At 42.6% G+C, this 13,236-nt stretch overlaps 3 protein-coding genes across 3 annotated transcripts; 2 read left to right on the top strand and 1 right to left on the bottom strand.

Moving 5' to 3' along the window:
• The first annotated feature begins 2,257 nt into the window (after positions 1 to 2,257).
• On the top strand, positions 2,258 to 2,674 carry LOC138902221 (uncharacterized). The gene has a single exon (XM_070190064.1). The coding sequence runs from the start codon at positions 2,258 to 2,260 to the stop codon at positions 2,672 to 2,674; it is 417 nt and encodes a 138-aa protein (XP_070046165.1).
• A 2,347-nt stretch (positions 2,675 to 5,021) lies between these two features.
• Positions 5,022 to 5,716, top strand: LOC138902220 (uncharacterized). Its single transcript, XM_070190063.1, has 3 exons — positions 5,022 to 5,113; positions 5,230 to 5,322; positions 5,425 to 5,716. The coding sequence occupies exons 1-3, from the start codon at positions 5,022 to 5,024 to the stop codon at positions 5,714 to 5,716; spliced, it is 477 nt and encodes a 158-aa protein (XP_070046164.1).
• A 6,559-nt stretch (positions 5,717 to 12,275) lies between these two features.
• Positions 12,276 to 12,836, bottom strand: LOC138902219 (uncharacterized). Its single transcript, XM_070190062.1, has one exon. It carries the CDS (start codon positions 12,834 to 12,836, stop codon positions 12,276 to 12,278), a length of 561 nt encoding a protein of 186 aa, XP_070046163.1.
• Between the last annotated feature and the right edge of the window lie 400 nt (positions 12,837 to 13,236).

Below are 13,236 nucleotides of genomic sequence, written 5' to 3'. Positions count from 1 at the left end.
TTTTAGGTACCAAATGGCTCTTAACGAGGTCCTTGGACATATTCCTCAGGGGGAGGAGGTAGATAAAAATGAAGTGGATGAGGTTCATCTTGAACCTCAAGTACAAAGAAGAGGTCGCCTGCCTCATGACAACGTTCTAAACCCTCCCCCACCTCCTCCAAGGGACCAATGAAGGCTACGCAAGTGCAATTGTCCCGCCCCGGATTCAGGCGGGCAATTTTCAAATAACCAATGTCATGCTTACTCTCTTGTAAGGGGTTTCTTCACCGGAGCTCCATATCAGAACGCATATAAGCATCTCAAAGGTTTTGTAGTCACATACTGGGGGTGCAAGCAGACGAATGTATCTGAGGACGCTTTGAGGTTAAGGTTTTTCCCTTTCTCACTTAGAGGGAAGGCTTTAGATTGGCTTGAGAGGCTACCCAACCATTCCATATCTACTTGGGATGAGTTGGCCGAGAAGGTCATAGCGAAGTTCTTTTCTTCGGGACATATGGCAATAGTGAGAGATGAAATCCTTGCTTTTAAACAAGAGCCAAATGAACCATTACATGAGATTTGGGAACGGTACCAGACAATGGTCAAAGAATGCCCCAATAATGATATGACTGAAGCAATGATCTAGCAAACCTTTATAGGGGTATCAACACAACTAACTAGTGTGTGGTGAATCAGCTCGCATGGGGTAACTTCATGAACATGCCATATTCAGAAGCATGTGAAATATTAGATGAGATGGCGGACACCTCTTCAGCTTGGCAAAGTCGGGCCAACGTTCCTCAGGGTGACCCTAATATTATCCACCTTCACAAGGAACTTCATGATCACGGACAAGCCATAGCAGAGTTGACAACTACCATGAATCAGTTAGCCAAGGCACAACTTCAGCAGGTTCAGGGGCAAAAGCAAGTAAATAAAATGGAAGGAGTGAATGTGATGGTTAACAAGAGGAGACAAATAGGTCAACAAGTTCAACACAATCAGGATCAATTTGAGCAAAGTGGTAGTGGGTACAACCAAGATGACTCTTATGACTATCAAAGTGAAAAGGTTCAATATGTGAACAATTACCAAGGTCAACGGAACAATGCTCCAAATCAACAACAGTGGAGATCACACGGAAACAATCAAAACTGGGGCAACCAAGGCCAAGGGAATTGGACTAGTGGCAACAACAACAATCCGACAATTGGGGGAACAACAATCAAAATTGGGGGAATCAAAGAAACAACCAAGGTAATTGGGATGGAAACAATAATAGTAATTGGGGAGGCAATGGAAAACAAGGGGGTTGGAGCAACAATAATCAAGGGAACCGGGGGTCGGGCTCTCAAAGGCCTCCGATGTATCAACAACCCAACAACCCGCCTCCATATCCGTCAGAAGGGCAAAGTTTTTCCAACAATGAGATGGGACGGATATAAAGTATGTTTAAGCAAATGATGGAAAGAAACGCTGACTCCGATGCCCAAATAGCCTCCCACAACACTTTTATCCTCAACTTGGAAGTCCAAATGGGTCAAATTTCTCAAGCCTTGAATACTCACCCTAAGGGGGCACTACCAAGTGATACGGTAGTAAACCCGAAGGGTGGAAATAATACGGGTCATGCTATGGTGGTGACTACAAGAAGTGGTAGAGGTAGAGTTGCTAGTACCTCCAATCCAAGAAAGATCGTGAATGATGATGTGGTTGCGCAAGAAAAGGATGAGCCAAGAAATGATGAGAATGTGAACGATAAAGTGAGGATAGACATTGATGAAAACGTGGAGGAGACACAAGATGATGTGAACCCATCCAGGGAACACGTGATAGACATACCGGATCTGGTAGTGCCCAAAGCCAAGGATCCTTTTCCAAGGCATCCTCCACCATATCCCCAAAGGCTCACAAAGCAAAACAACGAGAACAATTCAAGAAATTCATTGATATGATGAAAAGCTTGTCCATAAATGTGCCTTTGGTTGAAGCTCTAGAACAAATGCCGGGATATGCCAAGTTCATGAAGGACTTGGTAACAAAGAAGAGGTCAATGAACTATGAGATGATCAAAATGAAACATCAAGTGAGTGCCATTGTGCATTCCATGGCTCCAAAGCTAGAAGATCCCGGTGCCTTTACAATTCCATGCACTATTGGTAGTGCCGATTTCACCAAAGCCTTGTGTGATTTGGGAGCGAGCATTAATTTGATGCCATATTCTGTGTTCAAGACATTGGGGATTGGTCAACCAAGACCTACTTCCATGAGGTTGCAAATGGCGGACCGAACAATGAAGAGGCCATTAGGGATAATTGATGATGTGCTAGTTTGGGTCGACAAATTCATACTTCCCACAGATTTAGTGATACTTGACTGTGAGGTCGACTATGAGGTGCCAATCATATTGGGGAGACCTTTCCTAGCTACAGGGAAAGCCTTAGTTTATGTGGAAGTTGGGGAGCTCACCTTCCGGGTGGGCAATGAAAAAGTTATGTTCCACGTGTGCAAGTCAATGAGGCAGTCTAATAGCAACGAAGTATGTTCGTTTGTGGATCTTGTGACTGAGGTGATTATTGATGACACAAGTGCTATGATGAATATGGAAGACCCTTTGGAAGATGTGTTGTTGAATCATGACGAGGATAAGGAGGAAGGCTTGGTAAAATGTGCAAATGCTTTACAAGGAATGTGATCCTACACATATGGACCCCAAAAAATTTCCTTGGACCTTGCGAACCGGAAGACTCCACCAACAAAGCCCTCAATCGAGGAGCCACCCACATTGGAGTTGAAGCCCTTGCCTTCACATCTCAGGTATGAGTTCTTAGGGCCTTGTTCCACATTACCTGTTATTCTTTCTTCGTGCTTAACTAACGTGCAGGTAGATTCCACCCTTGCGGTGCTTCAAAGAAGGAAGAGGGCAATAGGTTGGATATTGGTGGATATTCGGGGTATAAGCCCCGCCTTTTGCATGCACAAAATCATATTGCAGAAAGATGCCAAACCCTCCATGGAACATCAAAGGAGGTTGAACGAGGCCATGCAAGAGGTAGTCAAGAAAGAGATCATCAAGTGGCTAGATGCAGGGGTTGTGTACCCCATTTTTGATAGTTCATGGACTTCGTCGGTACAATGTGTCCCAAAGAAGGGGGGCATGACTGTGATCACAAATGATAGAAATGAATTGATCCCCACAAGAACTATCACCGGTTGGAGGGTATGAATGGATTATAGGAAGCTGAACAAAGTGACCCGGAAAGACCATTTTCCATTGCCATTTCTTGACCAAATGTTGGATAGACTTGCCGGACGTGCTTATTATTGTTTTTGGATGGATATTACGGATATAACCATATTCTCATTGCACCTAAAGACCAAGAGAAAACCACCTTCACTTGTCCGTATGTCACATTTGCGTTCTCAAGGATGCCTTTTGGTTTGTGACCACCTTCACTTGTCCGTATGTCACATTTGCGTTCTCAAGGATGCCTTTTGGTTTGTGTAATGCACCGGCTACTTTTCAGTGGTGTATGATGGCAATATTTACGGATATGGTGGAGGACTCCCTCGAGGTGTTCATGGATGATTTCAGTGTTGTGGGGAATTCCTTTAAAGAATGCTTGGATAATCTTGATAAAGTGTTGGCCCGATGTGAGGATACCAACTTAGTGCTTAATTGGTAGAAATGTCACTTCATGGTCGAGGAGGGCATTGTCCTCGACCATAAGATATCCAAGAATGGTATTGAAGTGGACAAAGTAAAAATTGAAGTGATATCAAAACTCCCTCCTCCGACTTCCGTCAAGGGAGTGAGGAGCATTCTTGGTCACGCGGGGTTTTACCGTAAGTTCATCAAGGATTTCTCAAAAGTGGTGAACCCCTTATGCAAGTTATTGGAAAAATATGCCAAGTTTGTGTTCAATGATGATTGCATGAAATATTTTGAGCTACTCAAGTATAGGTTGACTACCACTCCCATCATTACCGCACCCAATTGGAGCTTACCATTTGAGCTTATGTGCGATGCTAGCGACGTTGTTGTAGGAGCGGTATTGGGGCAAAGAATCAACAAGATATTTCATCCGATCTATTATGCAAGAAAAACAATGAACGACGCCCAAGTTAACTATACGGTGACCGAGAAAGAGCTATTAGCCATTGTCTTTGCCATGGAAAAGTTTTGCCTGTACCTCATGGGTACCAAAGTGATTGTGCACACCGATCACGCGACACTTCGTTATTTGATGAGTAAAAAGGACTCTAAGTCTAGGTTGATGAGATGGGTTCTTCTTCTACAATAGTTTGACCTTGAAATCATTGACCGAAAAGGGAGTGAGAATCAAGTGGCGGACCACTTGTCCCGCTTGGAAGAGGAGGGGCGGCCCATGATGGCCTCGAGATTAATGATTCATTTCCAGATGAACAACTCCTCTCTGTGTCTGTGATTGGATACCTTGGTTCGCCGATGTGGCTAACTTTCTTGTGACCGACATTGTCCCGAATGAGCTCTCTTCAAACCAAAGGATGAAGCTCAAACGGGACTGCTTGGATTATTATTGGGACAAGCCATATCTTTTCAAAATTTGCAATGATAGTGTTATCCGGAGATGTGTTCCGGAAGAAGATCAATTAAGTATTCTTGAAGCTTGCCATTCCTCGCCCTATGGTGGTCACCATGGTGGGGCGAGAACTGCTAAAAAAGGTCCTAAGCTGTAGATTCTATTAGCCTACCTTGCACAAAGATGCTAGCGAGCTTGTTAGGCGTTGTGATAAGTGCCAAAGAGCCGGTGGAATTTCCAAAAAGAATGAAATGCCTCTCACCACCATCTTTGAGATTGATATTTTCGACGTGTGGGGCATCGACTTTATGGGGCCATTTGTGAGTTCATGAGGGAATACTTATATTCTTGTGGCTGTGGATTATGTTTCCAAATGGGTTGAAGTTGTGTCTTTGCCCAACAATGAGGCACAGAGTGTGGTGGCTTTCTTAAAGAAAAATATCTTCACAAGGTTCGGCACCCCAATGGCTATCATTAGTGATGGGAGTTCTCATTTTTGCAACAAAGCCTTTGACACTTTACTTTCCAAGTATGGTGTCAATCATAAGGCGTCAATCCCCTACCACCCTCAGGTAAGTGGACAGGTTGAAGTCTCCAACAGGGAGATCAAGAGCATTCTATCCAAGACTGTCAATGCAAACTGGACTGATTGGTCAAAGAAACTTGACGATGCTTTATGGGTCTATAGAACAGCTTACAAGACTCCAATTGGTATGTCTCTTTACCGGTTGGTATTTGGAAAAGCATGTCATCTTCCGGTTGAATTAGAGCACAAGGCCATGTGGGCGCTGAAGAAATTGAACCTTGAATGGGATGTAGCTGCCAATCTCCGGGTTGAGCAACTAAATGAACTTGATGAGTTCTGATTTCATGCTTATTCCAGCTCGTCCTTGTATAAGGACAAGATGAAGTACTTGCATGATAAGTATATCCGGAATAAAGAATTCAAGGAAGGTGACTTGGTTCTTCTATTCAACTCTCGGTTACGGATGTTTCCGATAAATCTCAAGTCGAAGTGGATTGGTCCTTTCGAAGTGGTACATGTGACTCCTTTCGGTGCTCTAGATTTGAAAAACAGGAATGGTGAGATCTTTAAAGTCAATGGGCACCGAGTGAAGCACTACATTGGCAAGATTGATGATAGCCATGCTGTGGCATTGATCCATTTCAAATGATGATGGTAACATGCGTAGTGCCGTGACGTTAAATCAGGCGCTTCTTGGGAGGCAACTCATGTGTTTTTTTTCTTTTGATTTTCTTCGTAGATTAGACATTGTTTTGGACTAACTTGTTGTGAAGTATATGTAGGAATTGGTTGTGCAATGTAGGTAATTGGCAAGAAAAAAAATTGGCTAAGTGGTGAACTTTCACGGACCGCACTCAAACTTTTGCGGACCGTATGAGCACTTCGCGGCCGCACAATTCTGCGCGTGGTCGCGTATCTGAAATGGGCAAAATGCTAACTCTCTAAAGTTGGCCTATCAAAATTCCTTCAGAGTTCGCGATCCGCGTTAAAATTTTCGCGGTCCGCTCAAATTGTGCGGTCGCGTCCAGTTTTTTGCGGACCTTGCCCGTGCATCTGAGGCAGACCTACAGAAAGGTAAAGAGTGTGGACCGCGATAAAATTTCGCGGCCGCACTCAGGTAAGGCGGTGGGGTCACTGGGTTCTGAGTATAAATAGAAGTTCTTTAAATATTTCACACTTTACGAACCCTAACCTCGTAAACTCACCTAAAGCACTCTGCATCCTTACTTGATTTCAAACTCAACCTATTCTCATTAGTTGTCGATTTCCTACCACATTTTACAACTGGTATATTAATTTCAATAATTTGATTTTTTCTTTTTCTTTTCTTTTCTCTCTGTTTTAATTTTTTCTTTAGAAAAGGTTAGAATCATGCCAAAATGTCAAATTAATGCTTAGTTTTTGATTAACAATATATGGGTAGTGTTTGTATACATAATGGGGGTTAGGTTTAGTAATGTTGCATGTTAAATTGCTACAATTCTTGGGTAATTAGTGAAAATCTTAGTTTTAGGTGCTCATCAATGCTGATTTATGTTGAATTTCGTGGTCGTGGTCATTCTTCCACGGTTTGTGATAGGGTATGCGACCGCGTCCAAAATTACGCGGTCCGCGATACCCTAGCTTCAAAGCACTGATGGTTGTTTAGAATTCGTGGCCGCGGTCATTTTTACGCGGTCCGCGATTGGTCTTTCGCGGCTGTACCTAATCTTTCGCGGTCCGCGCATTTGAACTTCAGAGACTCTATCATTTGCCTTCGCGGCCGCAGTCATTTTAGTGCGGTCCACGGTTGATTAAGTTCAAAGAGCCAGTAGTCTGAGCCTGGACTCTTTGCGGCCGCGTTCACTTTTACGTGGTCCGCGTTTGGCAGTTCGCGGACGCACTCATTTTTGTGCGGTCCGCGATGCCCTGTTCTGAGAAGCATTGTTTTTCATTTCATCTGTACTGATTTAACATATGATTTAACCCCAATTCTAACTGTCTTTCATTACTTGTGTGTTGCAAAAAAATGGTGTGTTCTCGTGGGGGAAGAGACACTTCAAAGGGGAGGGTAGAATCCTCCTGAGGCCGGGGTAAAGGAAAGCAAACCTTACCTTTAGCAGCTCAAAGGGTAGTAGGCAAAAAGGCTACCCTCGTTATACCTCTTGCCGAGTCCTCGGACACAAGTGAATACCTCCTATCCCAGGAGATGTCTGAGGGGGATTCTGTACAACCACAACCGGGGGCACAATCACAATAACTCCCCGGCAAATTCTATTTAGTCGATGAGCCTACCTCCTCCTCTAGTTCTTCTGATGGCTCAGAGGGAGGTAGTCAGGCATCCGAACTATCTTCCCCACCTGCTACAACACCTGCCTCAACAGCTGCCCCAATAAATATTGATGATGATGACGAGGTCCCGGATGACGGGAGAGGGGGTAACACAATTATGGGAGGCCTAGCTAGATCAAAGAAGCCAGAGGTGTGGCCTGATAGGTTTGTAAGTGAGAAGGCGTATGGAAAATTTCGGGAAAGGTACCCCAAAGGTCGCTCACCCTTGAGCGACAATTCATAACAAAAGACCTGAGACAGCACAATCCGAATGTCCTACGACAATTTACGGAGAGAAAATGATGGAAATGGTTCACCTTCCGGTTCAAAGATGCCAATGAATACCTCGTCAAGGAGTTTTATGCCAATGTTGCCCACATCAAAAAGGGTACAAAGGTGACGAAGGTCCGGAACTTGAAAATCCGGTTTGATGGAAATGTACTGAACATTTATGCAGGGTTTGAAAAGGTCGAGGCAGTGCAATACCTGGAGAAAGTAGCCTTGGGTGATGCAGTTCGCCCATGGCTAGATGAGATACTTGCTATTCCGGGGACAACACCTGTATGGCTCACCGCTGGAGTTCAAATTGTCAGAGCCACCCTTAACTTTGAAGCAAAAGGTAGATGTTGTGGGAACCGGGTGGCTCTTCCCAACGATGGATGGTGTGACAACCTTCTTAAGGGATCGAGTTTGTTTTTATTTTGTTTTGATATATATAGTAGTAGTGATGAATAAAAGTGTCTCAAGTAGGCTTCACTTAGTACTAACACATTTACCTTCGACCTCATGGTTAGAGACACGTTGATTGGCAAAGATTAGCTCTAGTTGTGACCTTTAGACTATTGCGTTGACTAAAACAATCATCGAGTGGTTTCCTTGAGCCATTTGTGATTTCCAATCTTAGTTAGGGTTGTTGTGGGCCCTCGACTCTATTCGCTTCAACAATCCAGCAGCTTGAGAGGTGAGGTATTGAATTTCAAGTACAAGCCTCGTGCCAATAAGTCTAGAACTTGCCCTAAATATTTGTCTAGGTGAAATTCTAAGTGTAGCTCGACTTGAAAAATGATTGTAGGCTCTCATTGGTCCAATTTGAACTTTGAAAGCTTCTGTAGCCTACAAATATGATATCCCTAGTCAACTCCTTTGAGCCTAAGCCTTTTTCATTCAATAGCCACATTACAAGCCTTTATCCGTTCTATAATGACCCTCTCTTGTCACCCAATCTTTCCTTAGCATTCATGATGAACAATTGGCAAAAGCATAAGTTTGGGGGAGAGACGAGGAATTTGAAAGTGATTAAATGTTCAAGGAAGAAAAAAAAGGAATTGTTGAAAAAGGAAAGGCAAAGAAAATGAAGAAAAGCCAAAAAAAAAAAAGAAGAAATACGTCCAAAAAGAAAGTGAAGGTTGAATGGATTCAAAGAACGCAATGATGAAAGGCATGGAATGATGAGAAAAGGAGAAAAATGATTGTCATGAGTAAGAAAGAGTGGCGGTGTGTCTCTCTAGTTCCCCTAAGGAAGAAGAAAATGACTCAAAGAGTCAAGAAAGTATGAGCCGAAATGAGAAAATGAAGGGCTTAAGGAAAGATGAAACCATCATAATTCGATAAAGGCCTACCTTGATCCAAAAGCCTTCATTACATCCTGTTAAAGCCCTATATAATTTCAAGTTGAGTGAGCTTACATTAGTAGTGATTTACATAAGGGGCAAGCTTATGGTACTTAGAGCCGGACTTGTCACATTCTTTTGAGAGTGATGAGCGCACTTCTTCACAATCCTTGTTTTGAGTGGTACATCCTGAAAAAGTGAGATTTGCTCATGGAGAGTAGAGGATGAGGAGTTTGGGATCCACAATGACCTATGTGATAGAGCGAGCTTCCTTGATGAATTGAGTCAAATCTTGATGCTCTAGTGTCATATTAGAACTATAGTACTCAAAAGGTGATAACGTGATGTTATTGATAATTCATTTGTGTTGAGGGTAATTGTTAGTCCCAATTGATGCTTGATGGAGTCACCTTAGGCCAGCTGAAATATCCTTTTCTTTCTCTTGTGAAGGTGGGAATTACCCTATTTTCTCGAGTACAAGCAAAAGCTTAAGTTTGGGGGAATTGATAAGTAGGGATGTCAACCTGTTATTTGCTATCTTTTACTTGTGTTTAGGGCCAAAAATGCGTGAAGGTATTCCCGGAGTTAAAATGAGCCAAAGTAGTCATAATCAACTCATAAAGGAGTCAAAACTTGAACAAAAACACTTACTGGGCCAAAAGATGTGAAACGCGGACCGCACAAATATTGTGCGGCCACGAAAGCTACAACGCGGTCGCGAGCACAATTTCGAGGTCCGCGAAAGGAAGATTCAGAGAGATAGATTTTTGGGCTAAAACATAAATGTGGACCGCGTCAAAAATGTATGGCCACAAAAGTCCCTACGCGGCCGCGATTGGAATTACGCGGACCGCGGTTGCTGAAGTTCAGAGAGCTTACATTTTAAGCAAAAACAAGAAGTGCGCTCCTCGTCAAGATTATGCGGCAGCAGAAGTCTCCTATGCGACCGCGATGGAAATTACGCAGTTCGCGAAACCCAAATCCAGAAGTGAAGGGCGCGGATCGCAATCAGAATTACGCGGCCGCTAAAGCAGGAGTGCGGCCGCGGTCAGAATTATGCGGTCGCGTAAACTCCACAGGGGTATTTTTTTTCTGGAAATTTCAGCTTAGTATAAATAGAACTTTTTATCATTTTAGGTTATGTTGTGTATTTGTTGAGCATGTGAGACGGTTGGAACTTCCCTTTTGGGCAATTTTGTATTGGATTCACCTTTTAATATTACATTTTTATCTTTTAATCTAGTATTATGAATTTTATCTTCTTTTCATCTTTGATTTCTGCTATTTCTATGAGTAGCTAGACCCATAGCTAGGGTTGTGACCCAACCCTAGGGTGGGTATTTAATGGGTACTGAATTTTAGGGCTTGAATGTTTATAGGTTAGTGCTATTTCTTGCTAGAATTGTAGAATTAGTGGTTGCAAACACTGATTCATGCCTTTATGACCTAGTCTCTTCTTGAGAAAGAGGGACTAAATCTAGGAAAACTAGGCTAACAAGGAATTGGGGTGAACTCAAGAAATTGATAGCCCCAATAAAAGGGTTAAACCTAGAGATAGTAATACCCGACTTGAGCTAATATCACGTGACTTGCATGAATACCCATTTGGTCTTGAGAAAGCCAAATTGGGCAAAATCACTCAAACTATCGAGAGGTATAGAGTAAGTACTTGGGTGAGATAGCTATATCACGACCCCAAATTAATCAAGCTTGCCCTAGATTCTTACTACATGTTAGATGTCCACCCAGGCGGAAGCCACTACCCTAGTCATTTTAAACACTTGAAAACCAACATAAAATATATTGTACTTAGCTTTAATCATTGCATACAATAGAATAGAATTAGAAGTTGAATCAAAACCAAAATGTGTGAAAGCGTAATTAGGAACAAAACATGCATCTAGACTTAGATATAAACCTAATTCCAAATCAATTAACTCCATGTGGATTCGATCCCGACCTTGTTGGGTAAATCTGCATCGACCATTCTCACTACTCAAATAGTAGTGCAGGCTTGGACCCGATCAGTAGTATTTCAAACATTGATGGTAGGTAGATGGAACCACTTTATTCTCATGTATCCAAGGCCTTCCAAGCAAGACGTTGTATGAAGTCTTTGCATCGATCACATGCAGCCATGCACTTGATTGCATATCTTCAATGATGATTTCCAGCCTGATCGCGCCTATGGCTCTTTGCCCCCTTAGTTGAATCCTTGGATCATCACACGACTTTCTGAGAGTTCGTTAATGGGAATACTAAGTTATTTCACAGTGAGAATTGGCAAAATGTTCACTGAGGATCCTCCATCAACCAAAATTCGATTTATCCTTTCATCACGCATATAGCCAACCAGGTACAATGGGCGGTTATGAAGAGTGTCACCTAGCAGAAGATCGTCATTTGTGAACGTGACTTTTTCCTCACAAGCATTAACTTCTTGAGGAGTGGACTCGATGAGCTTTTCCGAAGATGGTGCCAACGGTAGGTCATCACTCTTTTCTTTCCATTCGTCAGCATGGCAACAAGAGGCATCTATACCCCCATGGGAAATATTCATACGGAACCAACTTGGTAAAAACTCCTCCAAGGTCACTGGATTTCGTGGATTTTGAGAGTGGTGTACCTCTACTTTTGCTTTCTTTAAGTGCTTAACCGGATTCCATCTCCTTGGTCTTTTTACCATCATTTTCCTTGTTGGTTGTTCTACTGATTCTTTCATGGGCTCCTTCTGTGGTGCCTACGACGAGTCACCAACGTCCAACCTTCATCATCATCAGGTTGATTGACTTTAGTTTTGTCGTTCTCCGGTAATTCTTCATCTTTACTTTCTTTAAAACCACATAATTCATCCGGACTGAATGGGCAAAAGGTGATAGAGACTTGGTTTGCGCTTGCTTTCTAATCTTCAAGAACGATCTTCTTTTCGCGAGCCAAGTTCATAACTTTGTCCTTGAAGACAAAGCACTTCTCCAGAGGGTGGCTCACAAGTCGATGGTATTTGCAGTAATTTGGGTCATTTGTTTTCCTAGCTTAATTTGGTCGCTTCATCTCTGGAAGTTCAATGAGATTTAACTCGAGGAGTTCTTCAAAAATAGTTGGCACATCAGAATCCAGAAATGGGTACTCTTTCTCTTGCATTTCTTTTAGAGTCAATTTTCCACTCGGCGTATCTTGAAAAGAAGTAGATTTCATACTCTGCTTCTTGCTCACCTTCGTCGTGAACTTTACAGGTGATGTGTTGACATTCATAGCTTCTTTTCTTTCAAGCTTGGGTACGAACTTGTCCTACTTCCTGACTTCTTGCTTGTTGTTCCCCTTGTGAGGTTCATAGATGGGCAGCCTTTCATTTCCAGCAGAGTCCATGCTCAAGTCCATGTCATGGGCACGAGTTGCTAGTTCTTCAAATGTGCAAGGCTTGATACCTTGCAAGATGTAGCGCAATACCCAATGTATGCCTTGGATGCACATCTCTATGCCCGAAGCTTCACTAAGCTTGTCTTTGCGGTTGAGGCTTTCATTCCTCCAACGATTGATAAAGTCGATAACTGGTTCACCCTTTCGTTGACGAGTATTTGTAAGTTCTATCATACTCACAGTACGTTTCATGCTATAAAAACGATTGAGTAATTCTTGCTCTAGTTGATCCCAACTATCAATAGATCTAACATCGAGGTGTGTGTACCAATCAAAAGCATTTCCTCTTAATGAGCGGACAAACTGATTGACGAGGTAATCTCCATAAGTCCCAGCATTGTTGCATGTCTCAATGAAGTGCGCCACATGTTGATTTGGATTGCCTTTGCCATCAAACTGTTGAAATTTTGGAGGTTGATAGCGAGCAGGCATCTTCAACATATCGATCCTTGAAGTGTACGACTTTGCGTAGGTAAATGAAAACCTGGAAGCGACTTCATATTTGTTTTTTATAGTCCCTTCAATAAACTCCTTTAGTTGATTGATTGGAATCATCCCTTCTGAAGAGACTGGAATTTCCTTAGTGGATGCAACTTGCCATGGGGGAGGATCAATCTCTTGAACTTCTGGGAATTTGCCAGGTGCATGGTGTGATGACCCAAAATGTTATCTTTAAATTTAATAATTAATTCTGTGTTCTAAGACCTCGAAAAGTACTATTTATCATTCCTCGACTTGCGTGCGCAGTCCGTAAAATTTTTCAGAACGTTTTCAGGTAAAAAAAAAATTAAAATGTGAATTAGAGCTTTAAAACTAAATTGAGTTGACTTTG

Source organism: Nicotiana tomentosiformis, chromosome 12 (genome assembly GCF_000390325.3).
Source record: "Nicotiana tomentosiformis chromosome 12, ASM39032v3, whole genome shotgun sequence".
NCBI lineage: Eukaryota > Viridiplantae > Streptophyta > Magnoliopsida > Solanales > Solanaceae > Nicotiana > Nicotiana tomentosiformis.
Note: the sequence above shows the minus strand (reverse complement) of the source record. Positions and strands in the feature narration are given on the sequence as shown.

Excerpts from the sequence above, each read along its gene's own strand:
- LOC138902220 (XM_070190063.1), top strand. The coding sequence starts at position 5,022 with ATGGGAGTTCTCATTTTTGCAACAAAGCCTTTGACACTTTACTTTCCA. Across the intron at positions 5,114-5,229 it reads CAATCCCCTACCACCCTCAG|AACAGCTTACAAGACTCCAA; the intron begins GTAAGTGGACAG and ends ATGGGTCTATAG. Across the intron at positions 5,323-5,424 it reads GAATTAGAGCACAAGGCCAT|CTCGTCCTTGTATAAGGACA; the intron begins GTGGGCGCTGAA and ends TGCTTATTCCAG.
- LOC138902219 (XM_070190062.1), bottom strand. The coding sequence starts at position 12,836 with ATGCCTGCTCGCTATCAACCTCCAAAATTTCAACAGTTTGATGGCAAA.
- LOC138902221 (XM_070190064.1), top strand. The coding sequence starts at position 2,258 with ATGGCGGACCGAACAATGAAGAGGCCATTAGGGATAATTGATGATGTG.